Source organism: Scardinius erythrophthalmus, assembly GCF_964197995.2.
Source record: "Scardinius erythrophthalmus genome assembly, chromosome: 9".
Lineage (NCBI taxonomy): Eukaryota > Metazoa > Chordata > Actinopteri > Cypriniformes > Leuciscidae > Scardinius > Scardinius erythrophthalmus.
In genome coordinates this window covers 4585405-4610550 of record NC_138229.1, presented here as the reverse complement: position 1 = coordinate 4610550, position 25146 = coordinate 4585405, and the positions used below count along the sequence as shown (strand labels likewise).

The window sequence follows — 25146 nt, the reverse complement described above, 5'->3', positions numbered from 1 at the left end:
TTTTTATTTGAGATCAAGAAATCAACTCAACTCTGTAAGAAAACATACATTTCTGTTTTTGTTAACATGATCACAGGGTTATTATTGTTCAATTGTCCTATTCTCTGAGTAGGCCATATTGATGCTCATTTGCTGTAATACAGCAGTGGGACAGGCAAACATGTTTTGATCAATTTGATTAGCCTGGGATTTATGTATCTTTATTAGCTGATATTGACCTACTACAAATGTCTGAGTGGAAAATTGCAGAAATAAGGCAAAATTGCAGGCTATCGCATTTCCATTCAGAGTTCAACCCTTAGAGTTCATCTTCAGAACACAAATTAAGATATTTTTGATGAAATCTGAGAGCTGTCTCACTCCTCCATATAGGCTTCTATGTTATTGAAACTGGCAGGCCCAGAAAGTTAGTAACGACAAAGTTTAAAATACTCCAAGTGACTACTGTGGCTCAACTATAAGTTTATCAAGTGTTGAGAATAGTTTTTGTGCGCAAAAACAAACAAAAATAACGACTTTATTCAACTATTCATTTTCGAAACCCTAGCACCACCTAGAAAAAAAACAATTGGAACACCTTAGCAACTGCATTGCAAACACCCTAGCAACCACCTAGAAATGGAGTAACGACCCCCTTGAAACACCTTAGTGCTAACAGCCACCAGAACACCTTGGCAACCATCAAGCAACACCAATAGAAACCACCTAAAACAATTGCAACCACTCAGAAATGTGCTAACAACCACTGAGAACACTTAACATTAGCATAGTAATGCCCTAACAAACACCCAGAAATGGGGTAACAACCCCTTGGAACTCCTTAGTGCTAACAACCATCAGAACACCATTGCAACTGCACCGAAACGGCCTAGCAACTACCTAGAAATTTGATAAACACTTCTACATCTTAGAAACTACATAGCAATGCCCTAGCAACCACCTAGAAATGTGATAAACACTTAGAACACCTTAGAAACAGCCTAGCAACCACCTAGAAATGTGATAAACACTTAGAACACCTTAGAAACAGCCTAGCAACCACCTAGAAATGTGATAAACACTCAGAACCCTTTAGCAACTGCGCAGCAATGGCCAAGAAACCACCTAGAAATGTGATAAACACTTAGAACACCTTAGCAACAGCCTAGCAACCACCTATAAATGTGGTAAACTCTCAAAACAACCTAGCAACTATTTGCCAACATCCTAAAAAACAGCAAAATTCTATCTACCATCTGACAATGTAACAACAACCTCTCAGAAAATGAAAATATCTTTTTTGTCAGTTGGTCTTCAGACACTGTGTGAAATAAATGCATTCTGCGATGTAAAACGCTTCTCTGTGTGTGTGTGTGTGTGTGTGTGTGTGTGTGTGTGTGTGTGTGTGTGTGTGTGTTGTGTGTGCAGCAGATTGGGAAGCCTGTCTGTTCAATGACGGTCTGACAGACTCTCAGTGCACGAGAACTCAACCAACCCCCGTTTACCAGCTCACTGTAAAAGACCTGCTGCTCTCCAACATCGGAGAACCGGTGAGTACCGAGTCTGACAGAACATGAACAGACACCATGTTGTGTGTGTGACTACACAGTCCTGCTGTGACATTCAATGTGACATGGATGCTACTGGCAACCAGGAGAGGAGAGAGAGAGAAAGCAGTGGAGATGATTTAATTCTAGAAAACAGGAGATGTGGAGGGAAGAAATACATGACAGAGAAAGAGAGAAACACACAATAGCTCTAAAAAGGCTTGTAAGAAAACAAAAATAGATTTTGGCTAAAATTAAAGGCAGCTTATTCCATGCGTTGTTCACTAAGATGTGGAAGCTTGTTTCCGCCACTGAATAAAATGGCAATTCTGATTTTTTTTTTCTCGCAATGCAAAATTCTTTTCTCAGAATAGTGAGAGATAAACTCGCAATTGCAAGTTATAAAGTCCAATTTTGAGGTGAAAAATTTCATTGAGAATTTATACATCACAATTCTGACTTTATAACTCGCAAGGGCAAGTTTTTATTCAGTGGCGGAAACAAGCTTCCATACTAAAAAGATTCATGCATTCTTTTTTTATCAACAATGTAAGTTCATAAAAAAAGCAACATTTTGAACAAAAAGCTGAGAAAAATATTCCCCCTACCGTATAACAGTGAAAACACGGAAAGCCAGAAAAATCCTTCAATAGGCCAATTTCACAAGAATCTGAAATGACGTCACGCTGTGTAAAGTTAGTTCCGCTTCGGGTTTGCGGCTATCACATAATATGCCCTTTTCTCCAATATTGCTTCTTACCTTTTCTGTTTTATCTGTTTTCCAAGTTTCTGTTAATCTACAAAGAAATTAATTTGTAGCTTATGCGGCCACTCAGACCATGCTCAAATTAACCGGCGGGTGGTTTTAATTCACCGGCTGTCGTGTCACAGAAATATGCACTTATTTAAATAAAAAAAAATCTAAATTCCCAGTACGTACACAAAGTTTTATATATATATATATATATATATATAACGGAATGCATTCACACGTATATATATATATATATATATATATATATATATATATATATATATACACACACACACACCTGAAAAAGTTTACCCATGCATGGGCCAATCCAGAAGTCAGAAACCCAGATGTGTAAAATTGGCATTTGGCGGCAAGCGTTGTCTCATAAATTACGGAAAATTCTGTCAATGGCAGGGAAAGAGTTAAGTGTGCATTATCTAACAAAGCAGCCGCCTGTGTAGACAGTAAACAGCTTAATAGTGCTCTTTGAACAGATAAAAGCATGTTGAGGGGCAATGTGTTCAATCAAACATAGGGTAAACTTAGGGTTGTCCTGTAGCATACAGGTGTACCTGTAATGACCTGTACACATTACCGGGCAACATAAAGCACAATAGAGAGCTGTTAATGCTTTTCACAGTGCTTTAAGGCCTCCACAGATGCTGTTTCAGTGTTTGGGTTGATGTGGCATTGCGTCTGATTTATGCGTTATGATGCATGCTGGATAAAATCACACAGATGAACAAATGTATCCGCAGCACTTTTGCTGTCATAATGCATTGCATTGATACTTGCGTGAACAGGGTTATTTTTGCGGCTGACCTTATTGCATATGCATTTGTAGGAGTTTCCCTTTCAGATGCAAAATATATGTGAGGAGAATATTTAAATGAATCATGCAAGGTGATTTACTAAGGTTTGTGCTCGTCAATTTACTGGTGTTTGCGCCATTATTTACCCCCCAAGCCCCCCACACGTCTTCAATATCGTCTTCAATAAAAGCACGTCTTAAACCAGATGCTGATTTGCACTGCTCTTGGTAGATTGTGTTGGTCATTATGGAAATGATCCGGCCACGTCTTTAATTTTAATTTCATTTAATTTTTTAACTTTAATTTAAATGCAGAACTTTCCACTCCAATCTGTGCTTTTCTGGAATTGCGCCCTCAAGCTACTTTGCCCTGTTTAGTAAATCTGGCCCTAAGTAAAGTGTCTTGAATCATAATCAAAACATGTGCAGTTTTGGAACAAGAGCATGAAATGAAATGTGTGTTTCTGAGTCTAGACAAAACCCTCCAACCAGCAATCCCAGCAAGAACTGATGCTCAATGAAGATGAGAAGAAACTTTTAGCCAAAGAAGGAGTCAATCTTCCCAGCCAACTGCCTCTAAACAAAGTACGTTGAACACACACATGTTCCACCTGAGTTAGACCAAGGTCACATGGCCACCTGTAATAATCTATCCATGTCCTGCACGTGCCATTGCTCCATGTCTCTATATTTACTGCTGGAAGCCAGATCAGACATCAGCAGGGAGGAAAGAGGCTTTTAAAAAGGCTGAGATGAAGGAAGTCAGTGATGAAAGGCAAAGACAGCTCTCATCGTAATAACACATTCTCAGCCCAAGAGGTTTTTCCCTCTGTGTATACGACAATGATAATGACATGGTTAAGCTGATTTGATTCAACTCACAAACCGCATATTTCAGACCTTCTACTAAAATCTGTATCAGAATAAATGTTTGAAATGTAGATACTTGTGCCATCTCAATTCAAGATGGATTCCTCTTGACATTTTGTCTGGCTTGTTCTCTCATGTTTTTATTAGTACGAAGAAAAGATTCTGAAGAAGATTCGAAGGAAAATCCGAAACAAGCAGTCGGCACAGGAGAGCCGCAAGAAAAAGAAAGAATATATAGATGGACTGGAGGGCAGGTAAACACAAACAGACACACACACACACACGCATTGGGTTTTCATGTTTTATGGGGACTTTCCATATTAAACTTTTGGCATTTTTACATAAAAAAAAAAATAACCAAAAAAAACATCGATTTATAAGTGGTTTTCCCCATGGGGGACCAAATAATTTCCATTTTGTCCCCACAAAACATAGGGAATACCTGAACCACACACACACACACACACACACACACACACACACACACACACACTTGAATGCAGACATCATTTCTACAATTTCAGCTAACTCTTTTTTTTTTTTACTTGCATATGTAGAATGAGAAAGCAGAATTGGATACACTACAGTTCAAAAGTTTGGGGTCAATTTTTATTTTAATTTGATTTTTTTATGATTGCTTATATTCAGAAAAGACATGCTAAAATAAAGTGACATCACAATCTTTTACATTGTTACAAATATTTATATTTCAAATAGATGAAATGCAGTTATTCTGAGTAAATCAGCATATTATAATGTTGTCTGAAGAAGGATCATGTGACACTGAAGACTGATGATAGTAATGATGCTGAAAATTCAGTTTTAATCACAGGAATAAATTACATTCGAAATTATATTCAATAAGTCTCTATTTCTCAAACTTTTGAACGGTAGTGTATATTGTGAACTATTATGCTGGACCTGTTTGTGGTACAAGTCTCAATGAATAAATATGACATCAAAGAAAAACTCATTAAGAAGTAAACTTGCAGTGAAGTTGAAATTGAGGTTGAAAGTCATTAAAAACCCAGGCTTGAACTTATCTAAACTTGGGATCAAAGGAGTGGAATATTCTCGGAGAGGCTGGAGAAATTTTTGAGAACACACTAGTGCACAAACTTCGGGCATGAAATTGGCCTTTAAGGAAGAGCCAGTGGGTTTATCTGTCCAAAGGACAAACTCGTTTCACAGCCGGTGCTGCAGTCATTAAAAGCATCGAAGCCATTTTTTATCCACACTCACAAATCAGTCGTGTAAACTTACACATATCGTCTGCAAACAGACACCTGTGGGATTGTACTGTCCTCAAAGAAAACAGACAGCTATTTTTCTACTTTTCATATTTTGTCAATAAACATACAATTATTCAATAAAAACACAATTTAAATATTTTAGCATTTTCTTAATTGGATTGCAATTTCAAAAAAGATTTGCCCTAAATATATACACTATATATATATATGTATAACTCATAAGGCTTTTGACTTGCTTAGTTGGGGACATTTAATATTCAACAATATTACTGATCTGCCTGCATTGACTCCATTATATTATGGTTTTCTCCAGAGCGGCTATATATATATATATAAATTAACTAAATAACATTTTTTACAACAAAAATGAACCAGCACTGAACTTACATAAGGTGAACTATGACTCTATTTTCTTCTAAATCAAACAAACTTTGTTGCATTATTTTCCTGTTATCACTGCAAAGCTGCTTTGAAACGATTTATATTAGAAAAAACACTTTATAAATAAACGTGACTTGACGACTATATAGGGAGTGTTTGTGTGTGTCTGTACACACGCTGCTGTGACATACAAAGGGTGTGTGTGGGTGTTTGTATGTCAGATTCATCACTGTGAGTAATTTGCCAATATACTTTGGTCTAGGATGGCTGCCTGCAGTGCTCAGAATATGCAATTACAGCGGAAAGTCATCCACCTGGAGAAGACCAACACGTAAGTCTCGTTTTACAACAATATCAGATCCGCTCCGCTCAGACAAGGCTATAAATCAGTGGTTCTCAACTGGTTTTGCTTTAGTACTGAAATTGATTGCCCTATAAAAGGAAACTAAGGGTGTTTTCACACTTGTTTCGAGTGCCTGGTCCAAACCCGAGTTCGACTGCTCCCTCTCCCCACTTGATTGTGTTCACATTATATTAATTAGGCCCGAACTGCATCAGACCGACGGCTGTTTACCCCTGTTGTTTGGTAGCAGGAGACGGTGGCAAAAGCATAGCGCTGATTACTTTTATACTTTTGTTTTTTAACCTGTGGTTTCAGAACATAATAGCACTTGCGTCTATCTGCCGTGAATGTAATGCAAATGTTTTAAAGACTGTGGGAGTCCATTCGTGCTGAAGGCGAGACGAAATGACATTAGATGAATGATACATTCTCTCTGCTTGCAGTGCGTCAGTCACTCTTGTCAGGAAAGTGAGACGCACACAAACACACAGTTTTATCGAATCATACGGCATCAATAGCAGTTCACTTTAATGATTTAGTACGATTGCGTTTATATCATCAGCAAACTGGAGTTCACATGAACCGTACCCCAGACCACACTTTTTTAAGCAGACTCAGTATATGGTTCACGGGTGCGCACCCGAGTTCAGAAAACAGTGTTCACATCATCCAAACGAACCGAACCCTGGTGCACACCAAAAGTGCTAGTGTGACAGCACCCTAAAATGTCCTTATAAATAAACTAAGGGTGTGTTCACACTTGTAGTCCAGTTCGCTTAGTTCGTTTGGTCTGGACCAAAAAAATCAAACAAACGAAGGTCGTTGACGCTGTTTTGACTCCTTTACACACTTATAAGCTCTTCACGAGTTCTCAGCTGGTCTGAATACCATCATATGTAGCTACACACACACACACACACACCGAGTGCATTTAGCCCAGAACACAGCATTGTTTGGATGTTCGGTAAGTTCCGTCTCAAACTAGGCAATAAAAAAAAGCCAACCAATCAGGTTGTGAACGTATCCCTATGCTAATGCCAATGCGAACGCTAATCAGACCAGGACTACATTTTTTTGGGGGGTCTGGACCAAACGAACCAAGCGAACTGAACTACAAGTGTGAACACACTCTTAATCAAATGAACTGCATAATAGAGCAACCGCACCAGGGTTTTAATCGAACCAAACATGCCAAGTGAGAACAGTGCAATTTTTTTCCCTACAGTCTTCAAAAATAAGGGCATTTCACACAGCCTTCTTTATATTTACATTTATGCATTTAGCAGACGCTTTTATCCCAAGCAATTTTATTATATGCAGCTTCTACATTTTCTGATTTGAAAAAATCATACAATTTGAGATAACACTTTACAATAAGGTCTGATTGGTTAACATTAGTTAATGCGGTCAACTAACATGAACTAACACTGAGCAATATATTACAGCATTTATTACATTTTGTTAATGTTAATTGATAAAAATGTCCATGTTGGTTCACAGGGTTGGTTCTCCTCCCTTTATAAAATGACTTATTTTGCTATTTGAACTATGCAATGTTATATACAGTAGTTATTTAATCTTGTACTATATGTCAGTACTGTATTTTACCATTTATACTTTTCCTACTTGTTATGCTCTTCTTGTCTGTATGCATGTTTTTATGTGAATGAACCACTGAGAAGCACAACATTTTGTTGCACAGTTTTGCAATGACAATAAAAATATTCTATTCTATTCTATTCTATTCTATTCTATTCTATTCTATTCTATTCTATTCTATTCTATTCTATTCTATTCTATTCTGCTCTTTGCATGTTATTATTTGCATTTAGCATTGTTTTCCCCCTGCTCTCTTCGATCAGAACGTGGTCCACCAGTTGAGATCCACTGCTGTAAAATATGTAGGTTTTATAACCTGCTCATGCAAACAGCTCTTTAACTGTGCTATAAACCTGACCCTCCTGAAATCATCTTCTATTAGAAGATCGTTTACATAACGTCTCTTCTTTCAGTCTTTTATTGGTTATTTTACAGGCTATTTAAGATGCCATGAAATCAGCTATTAAATTTAAAGGAGAAGGCTAGTGAAAACAGTCATAAAATTGAGCAATAAACCACAAGAGGCTGTGCATTAAAATGATGTTTACCACAGTTGAAGACAATTTGTTTGTTATATGCATTCAAGACCCCATAAAATGTCATCCTGAACCAATCAGCACTGTTAAAATATGTTTAATGCGATTCAGCTTTGATGCTTTTTGCAACGTTTACACCATCAGATCAGTATTAAAAATGTGTTCAGCCCCTTGTCAAATAATCCTTAATGAATCATACATTTGCATAATTTTCCCATTCCAATCAAACAAGAATCCTATAATAATAAAATATTAGAATAAAATGTATGATAACTAAATTATTTATTATATATATCAGAATTTATTCAGAACTTTGAGAATTCTTGTTTGATCCTATTAGAATTGGCTTCAAATGTATGGTATTCAAAATAATATATTGATGAGCTTCAGAACTTTGTTTGATTGACTTTTAAAACTTATTTTATCCATCTTGACATTTTTAAAACACTTTGCTGCATTCTGAAATCCTCCAACTCTCTGCATATTTGTCCGTAGATGAGGCAACGTTTAAAAGCATGACTTTACACTTCCAAAGTTCACATCAAATGAAAGTTTTGCTACCTCTCACCTTTAACTCATTATGCACTCTCATCATCTATCTGTCAGGTCTCTGGTGGAGCAGTTACGTCGCCTGCAGTCTCTGGTGATGAACGGCTCCTGTAAACCGGCTCAAACGGGAACCTGCATCCTGGTAAGATGACAGCGGAGGAGGGAGGAAGGAAGGGAAGGAAAGGAAAAGAAATGAAGGAATAAAGGTAGCATATGCTTTGAAGTAAACCGCTCCAAGGGTTTTTAGAACTCAAGCGCAATCAAAGTAAACATTGGCAGAAGAGGTAGAAAAAGGAATCAAACAAATCTTCAGTGACACGTCGACCAGAGCAGAGAGATTTCAGCCGTGTCCTCAGAAAAGTCACTTTTCTTCTTCATTACAACTGATTACATCATTTGACTGCTCATGAAAACTGTCTGCCACCTTCCATTAGAGAGATCCACAACATCTCAGACTGAGCTCACATTTGCAAGATACCAAAATATGCAGTCAGAAGTCAGACATATCAAACACTTCTTCCAAATATTCTCAGCTGTGCTCTTCACACACTCCTCTGGAAGAGAATTAAAGTAGACCTATTGCTTTTTAACATTTTAAACTGTGTTTAGTGTGTAATGTTGCTGTTTGAGCATGGAAAAGCTCTGCAAAGATACAAAGCGGGAGTTATTCTCTATATTAGTGTCAATGATTCTGAACTCCCTTAAAAGCCTCCATTGTAGTCTTGAGTTTTCTTCCGGGAACGAACATGTCGCAATAATCCTTATTTAAATCATTCCCGCTCAAAGCATACGTAAAATAAAGGCGCTGGGCCTGGTTGAGTTAGTTATAGTGTGTTGAACCTTGCAATAATGGGAAGGAGCGGGACATTTCCCAAACACACGTGAAGCGGTAGATCAATCACAACACGCTGGTCCAGCCGACCAATCAGAGCACAGTGTGCTTTTCAGAAGGAGGGGCTTCATAGAGACAGGAACTAAACAGAGCGTTACTGACAGACTGGGAAGAGAGGAACTGCAACAATAACTAATACGGGAAAATAATCTGTTTTTGAACATTCAAGCATGAAAACCTATTCTAGTAGACCCCAAAAACAAAATCAAGACTCTGTAAAAGGACAGAAGTCCTTTAAAATGAAATGCATTGACAGTGAAAGTAAATAAAACAAAAGAAATAATACATTACTCACAATTTGTGTTTTGTGGTTTGTGCTCTCGGCTGTCCGTGCTCTGTTGAGATGTGTCCGGTCGAAAGTGACTCGGGAGGCACCGGTTGGGTATTTGAATTCAAATGAACACAGATGCCGTGAAGATAAATGAAGTGAACTGGCTGGATAATACAATACATGTTTAGAAAGGAAAGGGGTGAATAAGAAGGAAGAGGGATAAAATAAAATAAGTCATGGCCAGGAGAAAAAAAGGAAGGAAGGAAAGGAAAGTGAAGGATAGAATGTTATCATATTATCGACCCCAAACTTTTAAAAAGCATTACATGTAAAACATTTTTTTATATAAGTATATCAGAGAGGATATTGCAAATTATAGAATAGAACATTTATTTTTATCTTTCGTGTGCACGTGGCAGATAGAGAACGATAATGATGTGATGATTATAATGAAAGTGTTGATTATACAAGCCTGTTTAATGGATGTAGGTCATAAGCTGACCCATTTAGCAGGACTTGTTTATTTGCTTCTTCTCGTTTAATATTCCTTCTTTTCCTAGGTGCTGGTCATCTCTTTCTCTCTCATTCTCATCCCGAGCCTCCAGCCCAGGAGGGCCGCGGACCCTGGGGACTTCAGCGCTGCCAAAGGTTCGTCAACATCAACAGCATTGCAGACAGAGAGCATCATGAAACTGTGAATTTGACTTCAATTACATGTGCTTCCGAATGCATTTCAGAAAACTGTGTATCTACCAAACATCTCTGTTAAGCATGTAGTGATCGACGTTTACTGACCTGAGATGTCAATACAAACATATAATCTGCTGTTTTTAATTTAAAGAGACTGTATAGTACAGACACACAAGCAGTAGGGCTCTACATCAGGGCGTAACTTGATTTATATTCAGATTCTTGAACAGGTTAAAGTGGGAGGCTACAGCATTGAAGCGAACAGACAAGCTCACATTCACCCGTCTCAGGCTCTTCTGTTCTCTTAGAGCATTGGCAGCGATCACAAAGCAATGGGGTCGTGGCTGTCAGACGGCATACAATGCCTGCGTTTCACAACCACAGAAGTTCAGAACGCTCACCTGCATTCATTTTTCATGTGGCACGACTTTTCTTCTCAGCTCGTGTTTGACCTTTCTCATATTCTGCTTGGTTTAATCTCTGACAGTGTTGGTTTCGATGTCTGCTCGCACTCAACAAAACAAGGTTAGGCACAATAGTAGGAGATGCTGAAAACAAAGGACCTCTGGAACTTCTTATTCTCTAGTCTAGAAAGCATCTGGTGTTTTAAAATAGGGGTTTTCAAACTGGGCTCCAGAAGAGGGTTCCATAAGGCTACGTTCACACTAGGCGCGTTTCCATTACAGATTTGCGCAAAACTTTTGTCATTTTTTTCTAAATGTCGACAAAAAACTATTGCGAAATGACGTCGTTTCCATTAACTGATGTTATGCGACTAAAACTTCATTTATTCCTCTCGCGATAAGTAAAATCATTCCAAAAACCAATGGACGTTGGTAGGTTTATGTACTATATGTACTATTTATGTGGCTGGGCCACTGCACTGGCCATTATTATTAATCAAAGGAGATGTATGTGTGTTTTCCAAGCATTAATGGTAAGGGAACGACCCTTATTATACTTGTGAGCGGCACATATGGAGTGTTTCTGGGTGTTTCTCCCTCATTTCTGCTTCGAGGTCTTGATTGTGGCATTTATTTGAGGTTTAGAATCCAGTATTCTTGTAATTCTTTTGTCTTATGTGAATTTAATAAAGAGCTCTGTCTCGTATTCTGTCCAAACACACCGCGTCATTACGTCAGCTGACCTGTAAATGCGCAAAAACTGTTTCCATTGGAGTTTTGCGAAATATTTATTTTTCGAATTGCCTGAAAAATTGACGTGTTTCCATTGGGCGTATTTTCAATTCGCAATTTCAATTTGCGCAATTTGAAGGGTAATGGAAACGCGGCTACTGTCAGTCCAAATTATTTGTGTATCCGATTGGAATCTGATCTTATTTACAACATGACAATGTGCATTCATTGCGCTGGATTACTTTGTCTTATGAGGCAGCGGCAGAAACAAAGGACGCTTTATTACACGCCGTCGTCTCCGCCGGTCTCAAACATTTATTGTAATTTTCTGCTCGTCCGGCACTTTGCAAAAAGACAACCTTGTTTTTGCAGCGACTTTCAGCACGTTTCCTATAACAGCGTCAGAATTTTTTGTTTTACGTGGCGTAGGGAAGTTACATAAAGCACGCGAAATCAGATCAGAGCAGTCCCAGCTAGCAAAAAGTCGTCTATTAGACACTGAATAGACGTAAATCTAATTACAACTTTTCAGCATTAAAAACAGGAAAACGTTGAAAACAACATTATGATGGAATATGTAAAACGGTATTATACGGTTATCCGGACCACACGACCCCCTAACCCCGCCCCTAAACCTACCCGTCACTGGGGTTAAGACCAATCAGGGATGACTTCCCTAATGAATATTAATGAGTCTTCCGCTACCACCCTGCGTGTGGTCCGGATAACCGTATAGTACCTGTAAAACACTTTAAATTTATTTAAGATAATAATGAACATGGTTTGTTTTTCTCCGTTATTTTAGCATGTACAAGACTTATCCTGTCTTAGATTCTCAGTTGAAAACATGTGGTATCTTAGATAATCAGTTAAAAACAAGTAGTCAAACAGTCCAGCCGAAACTACTTAGTTGAAACCAATCCAAGGCGGACCGACTTATTCAAACATATTTCAATGTTGAAAGACGGTAATTGTTTGCTGGGGTCAGACTGAAACGGATTTCCAGAATTTGAATAAGATTTCAAACCACATATGGATGACGATTGAAATTGATTTGTAAAAATCACATTTCATGTGATTTTCTGCAGTTCACACTTTCTAATTCTGATCGGATTTGGACTGACAGGCTGAACGTAGCCTAAGAAGCCTGTGAAAAATTTGACACGAAAAATGTTTTTACAGATTTTACAAAATGACTGCTTTAGAAAAATGTTGATTTAATGTAAACCATACGAATATTTTTTATTAAAAAAAACAAAATTTTTAGTAACATCTATCATTATTAAAATGAAAGAGCAAAGTAAATTGAAGAGTAAATTTTAGATCATTGAATCTGAAGAACCTATAATGTCGCAATCTAGAAATTATTTTAATCTCCAGAGAACTGTATAGCTCAACTCAAGAGCACTATACAGCCAAAACTGATTCTGGATAGAAAATTATTCCAAGAACCTCAAAGTACTGAGACTATTGAAAAAACATTTCAAACAGAGAGTTCAACCAAAAGTCATTTTAACCTTGTACACTCTCAAAAAAAAAAAAAAAAAAAAAAGGACAAAAGCTTTTGTTCCTTTGTTTGCGAACAGACATTTTCAAAAGGTACACTTTTGTATCTGAAGGTGCACTTTAGTACATAAAAGAAACACAAGTGTACCTTTTAAAAAGGTACAGCCCCGGTGAGAGCTATTGTCCCTTTTTTTCTGAAAGCATATCAGTTTGACTATAAAGGCTAAACAAAAAAAATTATGACAGAATAAACCCAAAAGAGTGCTACAGTATGTCCAGACATTTACGATAGTACATACTGTTATTTTTCTTAAATCTACTTAAATCCAGATTTTATTCTTATGTATGATGGAAATGCTCTCGGGAGAAAGTTTAATTCTATGTACATACAAATGAAAAAATTCACTCCCGGAGACAGAACACACTGAATATGCAGCAGTGAGTCACTGAAATGATGGAGCGACTCGAAACAAGGTCTGTTTTCCTCTTCCCCTCTCTCCTGCAGTTCAGTCCAGGTCACTGCGCTCGGTGATGGAGGTGTACAGCATTCAGCCTGGCTACTCAGTCAACAGGGATGTGGAGGTGTCCTCGTCCCCTCACAGCAAGCTTCAACTCAGGCCTGAGTACGCCGACATGAACCCTCTCCATCACAACCACAGCTACAGAGACCGTGAGCATCACCACAGCGACCCCATCACCGGCCACGCTGCCTCACTGAGCTGGCTAACACATCAGGAGAACGACAGGAAGTGATGTAACCGACTGGCGCACATTACACCAGACTTTTGACTATGGGAACGCAGCTCATTCCGGCCACATATATGAAGTGACCGACCGTCTGACTGACATGCTTCTGTGTGGCATTTGTGTTGTGGGTTTATCTGAATAGATTTGACCACAATAACAGACTGGAATGGAAAAAAAATATTTAAATAATGATGCAGCAATCAATGCAAAAAGTTGTACAGAAAACACAAAGATAGTGTAAAAGGTTGGAGGATTATGTGAATAGATTTTACCCCAATAACATACTGGAATGGAAACATAAATCATGCAGATAATGATGCAGCAGCCTATGCAAAATTTTTTTTTACAGAAAACACACAAAAAAAGTATAAAATATAGTAAAATGTCTGAATAGATTTTTTTTTTTACACAGTAACATGGAATGGAAAAATACATATTTCAAATAATAATGTAGCAGCCTATGCAAAACTTGCAGAAAACAATGTGTGTAAAAAAAGTACATATTTTACAGAACGCTTAAGCTGACTTTGTACTTAAAACTCAAATTATGTGACAATTTTTTATATTCAAGCGTTCATTGCATTAAAATTTGTAAACATGACTCTGTTCTCAGTTCTACTGCTACCTTAAATGATGTTTTATTAACAAGGTTCGGGAGGAGCACGTTCAGATAATTAAACCTAATTTTAATGGGGGTAGGTACTCTGGGTTCGGGCAAAATTTCCGAGCTCGGATCCCTTCCCTGGACAGCACGCCAAATACACAATCTTTACTCTGTTTAATTGATGTAAGAGTTAACTCATGAAATTGCATAAAACCAGCCAATCAGATTCGATTAGATTGGGGAAGTGTTTTCTGTGCAATCTGCATCAGTGAGCCAGCATATGCATCCACAGATCTGCAGGAAAATCAGATGCTGGTCTGCGTTTTAAATGTTGCCATTGGGGAAGAGATTAATCATTCGCAAATGTACTAAAACGGCACATCGCATCAAAAGCGAAAGCTCCTGCCAAGCGTTGTGTGGATCGCCGTGCCAAGATCACGTTTAATAATTCAGAGTAATGCGCAGACAGCTAATATCATTCGTGCAGAATCAAGCACAAGCACAATGTACCAACACACGACTGGGTGTTCGTTCCAGACGTTCGTTAATGTGAGTTTATATCCAGCAATATTTTTGTACTTAATTAACTTTTTTTTTATACTTAATTCTTATCTGAGGGGTCGTTTTTGTCTGTAACTTTGTTCTCTAAGACTGCATTTAAACTCTGATTTGTTGATAATCCGATTTTCTTTTTTTATGACCAGTTTACATCTTTTAAAAGTGACCCATATCCGATATCTGCTTTTACACTATACTTGCCGAAACAACCCAAGGTGGACTGACCTGGAAAACCTTGAAAAGGAAGTTAAAACGGCAAGATTTGCATCGCAGATGAAATGATTATACAAGCTTTTGTTTTCCTCACCAGGTCAGCAAAAAAATTGGGATTGAGCCTTCGTCCTCCATTGCGCCATTGAAAAGTGTCATGTGATCGCGGTTGGTGTCCACCTGAGTTGACGTCACTTTTCGATGATGTACGACTTGCATTGACCAGGGGGCCAATGTTTCGGAAAAAACTGAAGCTTCCCCGGGGACCACCATTGATTAGCAGACCATCACCTGCTGTTAGCATGCCATTGACTCCCATTCATTTTGGCGTCACTTTGACAGTGAATAACTTTACATCTGAGGCGTTTAAAGACTCCATTTGTCCATTATTTATTTCTAAAGAAACACCAAAATGTATAAAAGGCTCCATTACCTAGTATCTTACGTTATGGCCCCATAGAAGCAGTTTTTGTAAAAATAGGCTAACGATTGCGTCATAACCACACGACTCTCTGTCGCACAGTAGAGAGATTACCGTATGGACAGGAGCAGAAGCTCGCGGGCAATCGGGGGGATGTGGAGGCAAAATGACAAAATAATTAATCCGAATACTTAGCAAAAGTTTCTCCTGCTCCTACAGTAGCTCATGGACACCTCCTACTCACACTCTCCGTCTCTGCAAGTTTCGGAAGGGAATGATTCAGATTTCTCTTGGCACAGCTACTAGAAGACAGACGGGTTGCTCACATCACATCTACGTCGTCAAGCTCAGTTTGAGTCTGCGGTCAGCCATCAGGAAGTGAGTGCTTCTAATTGACTTCACTTTTCTCCGTTTAATCCATTGGGGTCGCTGTGTCCATTTCTTTTACTGTCTATGGCATTGACGGGAATATCCGATCTGTCCGCTCACTTGGCAGAAGCAAATACACATATATATGTAAGGGATAATGTAGAGCGAGGCGGTTGTTATAGCGAATACAACCCCGACAGGCTCATCAGGACCCCGACGCGAAGCGGAGCTAGAATCAGCCTGAAGAGGGTTGTATTCGCTATAACAACCGCCTAGCTCTACATTATCCTGCTTATTACATGGCTACCTACCAAATAAATCAATAATTTGACACAAAATATTGATTTAAAGGGGTCATATAATGCCATTTTTGTACAAGCTAATATGATTCTGTAGGGTCTAAATTAAAAGTTTGTAATATACTTTGATTAAAAATTCTCATTAGTATTGTAAGAAAACACTAATTTTACCTGGTCAAAAACAGCTCTGTTTTCAGCACGCCGTTTGAGTGCATGTGTCTTTAAATGATAATGAGCTTTGCTCACCCCGCCCCTCTGTTCTGTGCGTAAACTGTTTTTAACACAATAACCACGCGTTGATCATTATAAACGTGGGATTATGAATTATATTGAGAACGTCGTACATAGAAAACATGCCGTAATGTACCCTGAGTGTAAACCTTAGATGCATTCATCGTGAAGCCTGCAGCAAGGTTTGCAAATTTTGCAAAGATTAATGTAAATACTAATATAAAGGTTAATAAACATTACACTCACATCTTCTGGAGGTTCAGCAGGAACACGTTGGTACCGATCCGTTTTTTCTCGTTTGTGAAGCTGTCTGGTGTGAAATGATTCGCGCAAACATGAAAGCACAGACGATCGTGGGGAATCCCCGTGAGGGAATCCCCGCGTCAATCCTTTGGGCATATCGCTTCAAAAACAAAACTCAGCCACTGCATCTTCAACGGCTCGGATTTAGGAACATCCAAATGACTGCTGTGTTCCTTATTACATCTAAGAACTGAACACCACAATCGCTTAGACGCCATTCTGCTCCAGCATAACAACAATGGGTGACTACTATGACGACAGCTGTCACAGCTTGCTCAGGGCGGGTCTTGTGTTGAAACACGGCTGTCAATCAGCAATCGCGGGAGGGGCGTTGGATATTATGACGTCACAATATCGAACGGCTTGATTTCAGAGAGGGTCAAACATATAAGGAGATTAAAACAAAACCACTGGATGGATTTTTATCATGATAGGATGGTTGTGTACAGGCACTGCCAACAGACATTTCAGTCCAATCAACTTGTAAAAGTGCTTGTACCATTATATGACCCCTTTAAAAAGGAGTTTATTGATTTAAAAACGATTGTATTGCTTCCGCTAAAGAAAATAGTCCGGTCCGTCTCTACGGTTAGAATCCTGCGTCCATAGCAACGCTCTGTTTTTCATGGCAACGGTGTGTTATACTTAGCAGCGGTCTGTTATCAAGAAATAACAGATCGCATTCTACATTGGAATTCAACCAAGCCATGTAATATATATACAGTATATACACTTTCTCCTGCTAACAGGTGTGTGGGTCATATCCGATCTGTGCCACATGGAAGAAACAAAATCGAAATTGAGTCCCTTGAAGCATGTAATGTAAATGTGGCCTAACTCATTCGGTGCACAGAACTCCCTCGAGTGCTCTGACTTGTGGTTAAACGCGGCTCCTGAATGCTAAACGACACGTTTACTATTGTTGCTCCATAAACTACACAATCCATTTAGTATTCCAACAGGCAGCAGCTGCGAAACCTAAAATTACTGCAGAATAATAAAGCAGTGATGGTTTCCACCTCTGTGATCCTCCAGGAAGCTGTTGCTTGCTTGCCTGACAATCACAATGTGTATAATTGGACCCGTGGAGTATTACTCATCTCGAGACCGGAGCATTCATCAGCGCTTCAGAAGAGGTCAAGGCCACGAGTGTTAACAGCAACTTTCGCTTCGTCATGCACAAGTGTTTCAGGTGCTGAGCCGAATGCGCTACTCGTGTGGCGTGCTTTAGAGGTGAAGGAAAGGCAGTGAGGAATAACAATAACCCTTTTCACACAAGGCCAGTCCTTTTGCATCAAAGCTGCTTGAGTGGAGCCACCGGAAATACAGTGCAACCTTGGGCAGAATAAGCAGTTCTCCTCTCCCTCATGGGTTTTTGTTCAGTAAAATCTTGTTCTAATTCTTGGTGTGTTTTTTTTATTTTTTATTTTTTTATTCTGCAGTGAGAAGCAGTGAGTCTTTAGAATATTACTGATCAATTGGGAACCACAGTATTATGAGTATGTGGCATTATATTTTCCAAGATAAATTTGGAAGCTTTCAAGGTTTTACAATAATTTGTAGGCCTACTAGTGCACATTAAATTGAATGTATTTATTTCCTTCTGCTTTGTATTTTTAGAAACTATTTAGACTTAATGGTGTCCAGTTGCAAATAAATGACCTCGGGTGTTGCTATGTGTGGCTGATTCATGGAAAGTTTCTGTGAGATTTGAAAATGCTCTGATTGACAGTGGTATAATTAATTTGTTCATCTTGCATTCGTAGGCTCGATTTATTTGTATCCAGCATTATCTGAGCCTTAACAATGAGCTTTATACACACAAAGATATCCATCTTTAGAAGTTGTTTAATATCTTTACATCAGTGGATGTAATTCACCTGCAGAATTAATTTCCTTTCATATAGACACCAAGAACCAGTCTCTCTTAATTAAAGCTCCCAGTCACAAGGCATTTCAATCAGGTATAAAGGTAGCCATTATACATTTTAATTTAAAAAGAACAAAATGTAAACAATAAACGAGTAGCCTACATCATAAAACATCTTCCAAACTGTGTTTTTGCCTTACCCAAAATCACTGCGGTATAAAGCCTATAATTTTTTTAAACTTTTTTTTATAATTATTTATTTTTATGTATTATGTTTATTTCATTTTTTTTTGTTTTTGTGCGTGTTGAGCCTTCCATGACAGTTTTTTTTTTTCTGTATATTGACTGGTTTATGCCATTTTGTTGTATTCAGATATTGTTTTCAATAAAAAAATTCTAATAAAAAAATAGTAAGCCTATAATAATTTCTGTGGAAACCGCACACTTATTTCGTCTGTGCATGTTTACGGCATATCCTTAAATAAACAAAAAAAGGTCAGGCTACTACTAAAAAAGATTCTGGTAAAAAACTGGCAGCTGTGGTTACCAGAAATTTACCGTAAAAAAATACGGTAGCAACACTTTAAGTTTTACAGACTTAACTTAAAATTTACAGTAATAACCATATTTTATTTAATATTTAATAAAAAGCGTCTGTTTGAACAAGAATAAAGTTCAACATAAGCTACTATCAATGAAGTGGAGTCTACGTTTTTTAAGCAGTTTTAATTTGATAAACATGACACAATATAACATGACAACAACATGAAAAGAGTGTTCACTGTTATAATAAACTGATTTGAGAGCTTTAGAGGAACTAAAGGTTTTCGAATAAACACGAAACACACGTGATCGTTGTCATGCAGTGAATCCGGCCAATGGTGGAACAGCTGTGTCGTCATCAGCCCTCCTGCAGCCCAGTGCAGCCGCTCTTGAGAAGCTGCGCTGGCTGAGTTCTCCGGCTACTCTCGAATCGCTCTCGCGGTACTTTGATGGCATACGTCACAGTCACGTGGCGTCGGCGCTGTATCAAGTCGGACAAAATTTCTAACCGGCATGCACTGCTTTAAGTCAGCCGCCGATCGGTCTGCGCAGAGCTGCATGAAGTCGAACAAGCCTACAGAGTTGCGACACTCTTTGATGTCGCCGCTATGGCTGTCACGTGGTTCATGTAAGCCCCAATAGTTCTAAAACATATGCTGGCTGTCATGCTCTTCTATGGGACAGACAGCAGCGATTGCATTATTGAACGGTAAATATAAAATAAAACACACACCCAAGTACTTTTTCAGCTGTTATTGCATTATTGCATTTTGTTAATGTCAGTTTTGCATTTGGAGATAAGTTTTAGGCTATATTTTTGGAGGGAAAAGCTAGTGTTCATGTTCGCATGGGTAGTAGCACTGGCTTTAGCGGCTCTAACTTAACTTTTCCATATCATTCATCTGATGATGGACGTCTCATGATATTTATTTTAGCACAACTGGGCTGTATTAGGCTATTGATTCCCGTGATTTTGCTTATAAATTTTGATTCAGCCATTAGCCTACCTTCGTGATCACGCAAAGAGGTCTGCCGTGGCCCGTGGCGGTCCGTTCAGAGTTCGCTTAAATATTTTTTATTAAACAATGACAGACAACAAAAATGTGTGCTTGTGTGGGTGTGTGTGTGAACAAGAAAAACAAAAACCAGGGGCAGGTGATCCATGAAACAGACAGGACTGGTGATCCCATAACAATCCTAGAGGTCCAGCATTGTTCTCACAAGCCGCTTCACTCAAGACAATAAAACATAATGAAAAGTTAGTATATCCCAAAAAATTTAATTAAATAAAAGTTGCTATAAAGGTGGTAGTGATTCATTACCGAACTCTTACTGTCACAGCTGACGAAGTCGCACTAACGTTAGCTAGCAGGCAGTGCTTGAAAATTGGTTGAAACAACCAACATAAAATATAAATAATTACGCTGTGCATATACAAATGAAGACCAGTATAAGCATCGCAAAGGGCCTCTGATACAACATAGACAGTTGACAAATCAAAAGAGGTCGATATTTCAAAAACTTAACTCTAGAACAACTCGACGCGCAGCAATGTAAGTGAATTGTGTCCAACGCCAAAATGACGGTGTTTAGAACTATTCCGGTCTTCAAATCCCGGAAGTAGGCGGTTAAAAGCGCCGCCATTATTTACAACGGAGGTCTATGGGAGTGTCGCAACTCTTTCTCTCTATGGCTCTGGCCAGATCCATTGCATGACAATGATCACATGTGTTGCGTGTTTATTCAAACACCTTTAGTTCCTCTAAAGTTCACAAATCAGTTTTTTATAACAGTAAACAATCTTTTCATGTAGTTGCGATGTTAAATTGTGTAATGTTTATCAAAATAAAACTGATTAAAAAACGTAGACTCCACTTCATTGATAGCAGCTTATGTTGAACTTTATTCTTGTTCAAACAGGCGCTGTGTGAAGCAGTACATAAAGTATTGAATGAAATGTCTCTGAAACATTATTTGGCAAATATTGCATTTATTTCACTTCAGCTGTGGTAAAGTATGCAAACACCACGTGAGCGGTCACTACGGGAACCAGAAAGTGTCCGACTTCACGTCTCCGTTTGCAGCTCCTCCCCACCTGCACGCGGCTACTCTCGCCAATTGGATATACATCAAGCCGCAGCCGATGTCGAACACACCTTATGTGATTGGCATACGGGTAACCAATGATTTTAAACTTCAGACAAGCGCCCCCCCGTGAGAAAGAACGCTTTTCAATTATGCCCTTCCAGACTCTGTCTACGAAGCAAAGCGAAGTAACAGAGTTTGGTATTACCAGGCTATATTTTATTATCTGATATAATGTTAATTTACCGACCTGTTAAAGTATTAATATCTGTTTTGAACCATTGTAAAACACTGACAACCAACAATCACAGCAGTAATGAGAGTCACATGATCAATCACAGCCACTCGCGTAGCTACGGGTGGGCCCCAGGCCCACCCACCTGTCAGTCAGGCCCATCTAGTCACTCAGTGGCCTCACAAGGTAGCCATAGGAAATTATGTTGCGATTATAACAATTTTGACCTATAAAAATAAATCTTAATGTTTCTTGATTCTTGTTTGGTTGTCATGGTGATGACGAAATGCCCGCGTAGCGCATTTCGGAGTCAGACTCAGATGATTGCGAACAGCCCATGCCCCCTGCACAACGACGAGCACATTTCACAGAGGGACACTGAAGTTTAGCTAAGGAACGTTATGTTAAATAAACTAAAATGAAACAGAGCAACAAGTTTGTGTCAAAAAGACCACGGCCACCACAGGAGGAAGATAATGCAGATGTTCAGGAGAATTGACTGAATCGTTGGACTATAACGAAATCAATGCAGTGTTCAACTCTTAAGGGGGTCGCACACTGGACGCGCAGCGCCGCGTCTAGGACAACTCTCACTCTTGAAAATCCGATAATGTCAGCAATTTTCATTCAAGCAGCTGATTTCTGTACATGAATATAAAACTAAACGTATATTGCAGCCCAGGGTGAAGTCAGATTCATTAACTACGATTTGAGACAAATACATGTAAATTTAATATAAAACTATGTAAATAGCGCTCTGTGACGCGGCAGGATTTTGAACAAGGTCCTGAGCCGTTGCTGGGCGCCGCGGACAGACGCCGCCGGTGTGTGTAGTGCAGAGTGCGAATTACCCCACCATAATTGGGGGGTACTGCTCCTTCACTTCTTCTATGACCATCATGGTCCACTACTACCATATCAATCTCTACCGTGATCGCCAAGTGTAACATGTGTTGTGCAACACACATATACATGTTTATAGGTGTAAACATGGTCTAAAATAAGATAATTAACTGTGTATTTTTTGTAGATCATCATATATAGCCTAATATGTTTCCCACATTTTTTTTTTTGTTGGATGAGCTTGGTATCTCTAGGGGGGTCCGGGGGCATCCCCCCCCGGGAGAAAATTTTGTACATTTTAAAGATAAATTAATTAATCTGGTGCACTTTGAGTCACCCGAATCCACTATTAAAAATAAATAATCCGCCCGCAAACCGTCTATATTCTTTGATTTAGATATCTGCATCTGATCATCACATTACAATTATTCAAATTCTTAGTGTTAAGCATGATAATATGGTAACATATCACACTGAAGTAGGCTGATTTAAAATGAACATTTATTTAAAATAAAAGTTCTTCTTTTGGCAAAATTACATTTCCTTATCCTTAATAGCCTAAACAGAGGCTTTACTCCCTTCAAACTTAAATTGTCAATGTTTCATTACGTCACTGTTTGAAAACACTCAGAATAATTTTCTGTACCTTTATAAAGGGCATTTTCCCCTAATTTTATTAAATGAATGCTCCATCTTTCATTTCAAATTCTTATATTTGATAAATATATTCAATTAAAATAATTAGACACTAGGCTGTTACCAATAAAATTAAATAATTTACATTGAAAATTATAACTGTATTAGATTATTTTAAATATTTCTGTATATAGAAATAAGGAATGTTGAAAAGAATGATACTTTATGAAACTAGCGTTTTGTCATTCAACTGACACTTGCGTGAGAAGTTGAAGTCGTTCTCTATCTCCGTTGCTTCTAGCGCCACGGTGGTTAAAAATGGTACGGTCCACAATAGGGGTGTCTGAAATCGCTGTACATTAAAACTATCCTACAGTGAGTTGACTTGTATTGTAACTGTAATTACATTTTTTCACAATATCAGAAAATATATCTGACCCCCCCAAAACTGATATTTCTGTCCCTTTGGGGGGTACTTGGTCTTCATTGGGGGGTATAGTACCCCCCAGTACCCCCTGTAATTCGAACTATGGTGTAGTGTACACACTACACTCAGAGAATAATGTGTTCGAATTTAAAACTGTGTGCGACCCCCAGCCCCGTCGTCTCCTGTTATAAGCTAGTCATCAAAAGTAAGCCAATCTACGTTTATGTAGTTGCCTAGTCAATGTTGTTTATATAACGTGGTTTATGTGGCCGCTGAGCCAGACTATGACCAAGCATTGTTTTTGGTTTTTACACACTGTCCACTACTGTCCTGCTGCTGATTTGATGATGTTGTTTCGCATCTGTCAGATGCGCGTGTGTGTGTGGTGTGGCCTGGCCGCGCGCAGTGGAAATGCTGTTCTTATCGTTATGTTCTTTATAAACACTGCTTATGATGACTTACATGCTTGTGCTCTGATTAAACTGTGGTGTATTCAAGCAGGTGTAGTTGTGTTGGCCTATTTTGATAACAGATGCATTTTAGGCTGTGCCCACCTGATTTTCTCTGGGCCCACCCACATTGTGATTCCTGGCTACGCTACTGATCACAGCAGTAATGAGAGTCACATGATCAATCAAAGCAGTTCTTCCACAAGAAAGTTAAAGGACAATTCGGGCGCAAAATGAACCTAGGGGTTAATAACACATGGGTACCGAGTCGACCGTTCTCTGGGATGTGTTTTCATGCTAATCGAATGCACTGATCTATATAATGACATATATTTATGTATATAGGCTATATATGTGATAAGTGATAAGTGAGCTGGTCGATAGGAATTGGTTTGACTGGTCATTTCCTTAGTCTATTTGACTATAAATTGACAAGTTATAGTAGCCTATACACCATTACCTGAAAACCATTGGCAAACTTTTTGTAACGTTATTTTAAAATAGTTCACTTCAACAAGTCATAACAACAACGGCACATAAGCTACTTACCTGCTCATAAGAAATACAGTATTTTCAGATATCCCTATTTCGTTATTGTTAGAGTTTTGATCTCGTCACAGTGAAAATCCGTTCATCTGTACAGTACAGCGCATTCAGATTCAAGAATCAGATTCATCCGCACGAAGCACAACTCACGTCATTACCATAACAATGTTCCTCCGCGGTCCGCATGTAACTTGTAGTTTAATGATTCAACCCCTAGAGGGCTAAAAGCTATCACTTTAATAAAAACAAACAAACAAACAAAAAAATCTTTCAATTATCATATTTTGGGGATTAAAAATGATAATTGATTAGTATTAAAACTATGAATTATCCAGTTCTTATTTGATTCTTTGAGGATTCTTGTTTGGTCCCATTAGAATGATTTAAGATTGATTGTTAATTATTCCTCATTATATATTCTATGCGCACACAACGTTCAAGAAGAGACACTTAAACAATCCCTGACGGAATATCTCAAAATCTGCGCAGTCAAAGCCAGTTGTCCTGGAATGAACTCAATTAGTGCATCAGCTGCTTTGAGGAAAAGTCGATTGACCCTCCTCCTCGAGCATGATCAATCACTGCCTCACAGAGCCCAGGGGCGAGCAGTTCGTTCTGGATTACAGGATTCTTCTCAACGAGTGTGTGTGGAG

General features: G+C 38.6%; 1 protein-coding gene across 1 annotated transcript in view; it reads left to right on the top strand.

The window, feature by feature from the left end:
- The window catches only part of creb3l3b (cAMP responsive element binding protein 3-like 3b), a 30250-nt gene extending 15786 nt beyond the window's left edge, over positions 1 to 14464 (top strand). Inside the window, exons 4-10 of the mRNA XM_081373454.1 lie at positions 1408 to 1529; positions 3566 to 3676; positions 4109 to 4215; positions 5858 to 5926; positions 8680 to 8764; positions 10346 to 10433; positions 13623 to 14464. Of these exons, the coding sequence (XP_081229580.1) occupies positions 1408 to 1529; positions 3566 to 3676; positions 4109 to 4215; positions 5858 to 5926; positions 8680 to 8764; positions 10346 to 10433; positions 13623 to 13870 (830 nt within the window). The 3' untranslated portion in view covers positions 13871 to 14464. The remainder of the gene's footprint in view (positions 1 to 1407; positions 1530 to 3565; positions 3677 to 4108; positions 4216 to 5857; positions 5927 to 8679; positions 8765 to 10345; positions 10434 to 13622) is intronic.
- The last annotated feature ends 10682 nt before the right edge of the window (positions 14465 to 25146 follow it).